At 40.8% G+C, this 4,644-nt stretch overlaps 2 protein-coding genes across 4 annotated transcripts in view; one reads left to right on the forward strand and one right to left on the reverse strand.

Moving 5' to 3' along the window:
* LOC104787652 (glucan endo-1,3-beta-glucosidase 2) overlaps positions 1–1,882 on the forward strand; it is a 4,140-nt gene extending 2,258 nt beyond the window's left edge. The window contains exons 3-5 of one of the 3 annotated variants that reach the window (XM_019246028.1): positions 52–1,156; positions 1,267–1,288; positions 1,532–1,862. In XM_019246028.1, coding sequence (XP_019101573.1) covers positions 52–1,156; positions 1,267–1,288; positions 1,532–1,685 — 1,281 coding nt within the window. In that variant the 3' untranslated portion in view covers positions 1,686–1,862. Of the gene's footprint in view, positions 1–51; positions 1,157–1,260; positions 1,289–1,531 lie in introns of all 3 variants that reach the window. The other 2 variants (XM_010513252.2, XM_010513253.2) reach the window with 2 other exon arrangements.
* On the reverse strand, positions 1,940–4,644 carry LOC104787651 (THO complex subunit 4C). The gene is made up of 7 exons (XM_010513251.2): positions 4,573–4,644; positions 3,986–4,236; positions 3,048–3,197; positions 2,887–2,955; positions 2,609–2,799; positions 2,454–2,522; positions 1,940–2,367 (listed from the first exon to the last, which is right to left on the reverse strand). Exons 2-7 carry the CDS (start codon positions 4,196–4,198, stop codon positions 2,190–2,192), a joined length of 870 nt encoding a protein of 289 aa, XP_010511553.1. The 5' UTR covers positions 4,199–4,236; positions 4,573–4,644; the 3' UTR covers positions 1,940–2,189.

Genomic DNA, 4,644 nt, shown 5'->3' on the forward strand with positions numbered 1-4,644 from the left:
CGACTATATGACGCTGACCCCGGGATGCTCATTGCTCTAGCAAACACTAAGATCAAAGTTATCATCTCAGTTCCTAATGACCAGCTTCTTGGCATTGGCCAATCCAACTCAACAGCAGCTAATTGGGTTAAACGCAATGTCATTGCTCATTACCCTGCCACGACTATAACCGCCATTTCTGTTGGCTCAGAGGTTCTCACCAGTCTCTCTAACGCAGCACCTATTCTTGTCAGTGCCATCAAGAACGTTCACGCTGCTTTGCTCTCTGCAAATCTTGACCGTCTGATCAAAGTCTCTACTCCTTTATCCACTTCATTGATCCTTGACCCTTTTCCTCCTTCGCAAGCCTTCTTTAACCGTTCCTTGAATTCGGTTATAGTCCCGTTACTAAGCTTCTTGCAGTCCACAAACTCGTACCTGATGATGAATGTGTATCCTTACTATGACTATATGCAGTCAAACGGTGTGATTCCTCTAGACTACGCGCTCTTCAAACCGATTCCTCCAAACAAAGAAGCTGTTGATGCCAACACACTTGTTCGTTACTCAAACGCCTTTGATGCAATGGTTGACGCAACCTACTTCGCTATGGCTTTCTTGAACTTCACAAACGTTCCGGTTTTAATAACCGAGTCAGGCTGGCCTTCGAAAGGTGAGACCAATGAGCCTGATGCTACACTTGATAACGCCAACACATACAACAGCAACCTCATAAGACATGTTCTGAACAAAACCGGAACTCCTAAGCGCCCCGGGATAGCTGTGAGTACTTACATTTACGAGCTATACAACGAAGATACGAAACCAGGATCTTTATCAGAAAAGAACTGGGGTTTGTTTAATGCAAATGGTGAACCGGCTTACATACTTAGGTTGACTAACTCGGGGTCAGTTCTAGCTAACGATACAACGAACCAGACTTACTGTACTGCAAGAGAAGGTGCTGATCCAAAGATGCTTCAGGCAGCTCTTGATTGGGCTTGTGGCCCTGGAAAGATAGATTGCTCACCTATTAAGCAAGGAGAGGCTTGTTATGAACCGGATAACGTGATCGCTCATGCTAACTACGCTTTTGATACTTATTATCATCAGACTGGGAATAATCCTGATGCTTGTGACTTCAATGGAGTTGCTAGTATCACTACCACTGATCCAAGTAAGTAACAACAAGCTTCACTTAATTTGACATTACATTTTTTCAGAGACAATTACTAAGCCAAAAAAAAACTAATCTTACTTGCCTTGTTGTTTCAAATGCAGGTCATGGTACATGTGTGTTTGCAGGAAGGTAAAACATCCTAATTCTTTAACTCTTTTGTTTAATCTTGGGTTCGGTTACTCGATTAGTATACGGTTTATTTTTGGTTCTGGTTGGAATTTTATCAGTTATATCCTAATTGCACATTCATATTCATGGAAGTACCAAGTGTTTAAACTTGTTTTCGTGTGGACTTCAGATTAGCTTTTTGGTTTTTTCGGATTTAAAAGAACGGTACCAATCTCTAATCATTGTTTTTCTATTGGATTGCAGCCGCGGTGACGGTAGAAATGGGGCGTCAGTGAACATAACAGCACCATCGGCAAATTCGACGACGAGCTCTGGAATACAGAACGAGTTGTATTACAGTCGGGGTATGTGGAGCATTTTCGCAGCGATAGTTTTGAACGTTGCTAATGTCTTGTGATTCGGACATAAGACTGTTTTTTTTTTGGGTTTCGAGAAGTGTTCTTTTAATTTTCTTAGGATGGGATTGGAGTTAGAGTTGAGGCTGTTTGTGTTCGAATTTTTGTACACAACAAAAACACAAGAAAACATTCTAATGGTCTTAATTTTTCCGCATTGTTTTAAGACATTGTCTTAATTCTAAGTGTTGTTGGAACATGTTCAAAAGAAAACAAAATGACGAATTCGGAGGAAAATAAATTACGTCGAACCTAATTCAGCTCAAGCACAATTTAGCAATTGGAATCAAGCAAATAACTAAAGTAACAGCTTTTTTCATTTACAAACTAAATCTCTTTTACTTCAATAACCCAAAGGGGACTGTAAAAGTGAAGCAAGATAAGAGAAAAACAAAAGCAAAGCATCCTAAACGAAACCACACCAAACCAGACTTTTGGCACATCTGAGGTATTAGTAGGAGCCAAAAGAACAAAAAGTACATGACAAATGTGAAGTCTTGCTTTGCTTAAGAGATGTTCATAGCTTCAGCATGATAGCTTTCGAGATCTTTGTCAAGGTCTGCAGCCGACTTCTCCACCTGCTTCTTTCCACCTCGGCCGCTTTTATTCCCTCTGCCACCACCGGCACCTCGGCCTCTACCACGAAGCCCACCTCGACCACCACCTCCCTGTTGGTTTTGTTGGCTGCCACACATAAACAATATGAATAAGATGATAACCGATGCACATTCCGCCCACATTAATCAATGCAAGCTCCTTTTAACACTTACGCTGCAGGGCGTCTCATAGAAGGACCTGAACCTCTTCCTCTTCTTACTCTCCCACCTCTAACTCCTTGTCTGCAAGAACCAGTGATATATTCACTTCAGCACAAACGCAAAACTATTCTCTTGTAAATAAAACAGACCAATAGATGGCAACATACCCAATGAAGACACTCCTCTTCATCCTTCCATTCAATCCAGTTACATTAACCCGAGCAGCAATAGGAGCAGCCTCAGTACTTCCACCCAGAATCTCCAGTCTCATAGGCCTTCCATCCAAGAGTACATTGTTGTATTTCTTCATAGCTAGCATTGCATCACTTCTTCTCATATACACAACTTCAGCCGAGCCCTGTATGACACAGAAAATCATATGTCAAAAATCACCAGCAGTGCAGTAAAGAACAAATAACCCAGAGCAAAATAAAACAAAACTTACATTTGGACGCCCATTCCTGTCAAAGTGAACTGCATATCTTTTCAGCTCTCCAATCTCAGCATATAGTTCCTAGATTGCATAGGAAGTACAAACTAATTTAAGGACTCTCCTCAGAAACCAAAAAAAAACAAAAGCACTGGAACATAGATGTCAAGCTATACCCTTATATCTTCATTCGTCACTCCCTGATCAAGGTTGGTAATATAAACTGTGGTTCCAACTTCCACTACTGGTACCCCAACAGCTCTCAGGCTTTCTTCATACAAATCATTCTGATTCTGCCATGGCAAGTTCCTCTTCCTGCGGACAAGCTAATCCAGTAGAACAGATAAAGTCAGCTAAAAGGGTCTGTAGAATCTTGAAGCCACATTAATCAACAAATAGCTTGAAAGAGGAGAAAACACCCATTTGGCTGAAAGTACTAAAGCAGTGAAAGCAAAGAGCTCCAGGAAGTAGTAGTCAAGAACCATCGAAATGAAACGTAGGGAAACATGCAAATTTTGACTAACTTCATATGAATCACACTGGTGTTATCAGTCAGTCTCTGAAGCCAAAAAACCAAGTCCTTGGACCAATGAAAACAAAAACTGAGACAGCCATCACACTCCGAAGAAATTCCAGATGAACCATCGTGAACTTCATGCATAGTGCAAAATCTCCCCACTTAAAGGGATAAGCCATCATAGATCATATTTATTGTTAAGTGAAAGTTTCTGAATTTCCCCCCTAAAACCACACATATTGCAGGCTTTTTCCCCTGTGTTGCACACCAGATAACCCTATGTGGACAACTTAGCTTAGTGGAGGAGCTCCTCCGTAAAACTATATCAACCAAAAACTTCTCCACATCTATGCATATGCCTGTCGAGAAGTCCCCAGAATTTAACCAATAAAAACCACTAATTGCACGAACAAGGCTTTTCTAAGAGAAACTGTCCCCCAATAAACTAGAAGACGCTAAGTCGCTAAGAGATTCTTGTAATCATCAGAAGTAAGGGTTTATGCATCATTTTAGAGACCATCCATCTTAAAGTTTATAGCATGCTTCGGTATTTCGTGGCACAGAAATACAGATTTCCAATCAAGATTTCGAGCTTGCCTTGTTTATTGACGGCCGAGCGTTAACAGCAAGAGGACCTCTCCGAACAGGTCCAGCTCCTCTTCCACCACCACCTACAGGTCCACCACGTCCACGTCCACGTTGGGAAATCCCTTTTCCTCCAGACTTTGCAGACTTTGCAGCTGCAGACCTTGTACTCTTACTCCTCTTGACAATTTCATCAAGCGTCATGTTCAATGCGTCTGAAGACATCTTCACTCCGAATTAAAATCGAAGGTCTATTTATAAACCTGTAATCACAACATAAAAATTAGTTACAGATACAAAATCGAAGTCTCAAATACACAAATCAAGGATCTGAAAACGATGAGATTGTTATAAGATCCGTAAAAGCAAATCAAATCAATACGATTACATACGACAACAAAACTTAAAATCCAGGAAGGTAAGATCATTGGATTCGTATTCACTGCTCGAAATCAAAACATACGAAGCAACAGATTCATAAAACCTAGAACACGGTTGTTCGTTGACATGGATGAAAGCCCTAGATCTAGATTCGTAATCGGAAAAAAAAATTGAAATCAATCAGATAAAATCAGATGAACCAAGAATCGAAACGTTACCAGATTAGGAGAAGAAGACAGATCGTGAGATCGAAGCTTTCTGGGGATTTTTTGGGTTATGAGAATTTGATG

Source organism: Camelina sativa, chromosome 5, assembly GCF_000633955.1.
Source record: "Camelina sativa cultivar DH55 chromosome 5, Cs, whole genome shotgun sequence".
Classification (NCBI taxonomy): domain Eukaryota; kingdom Viridiplantae; phylum Streptophyta; class Magnoliopsida; order Brassicales; family Brassicaceae; genus Camelina; species Camelina sativa.

What these genes read in the sequence shown, in the direction of transcription:
- LOC104787651 (XM_010513251.2), bottom strand. Translation starts at nt 4,198, where the DNA reads ATGTCTTCAGACGCATTGAACATGACGCTTGATGAAATTGTCAAGAGG. An exon ending in AAGAGGAGTGTCTTCATTGG is followed by an intron (nt 2,523 to 2,608) that starts GTATGTTGCCAT and finishes TGGTTCTTGCAG; the next exon opens with ACAAGGAGTTAGAGGTGGGA. An exon ending in TCTATGAGACGCCCTGCAGC is followed by an intron (nt 2,368 to 2,453) that starts GTAAGTGTTAAA and finishes TATGTGTGGCAG; the next exon opens with CCAACAAAACCAACAGGGAG.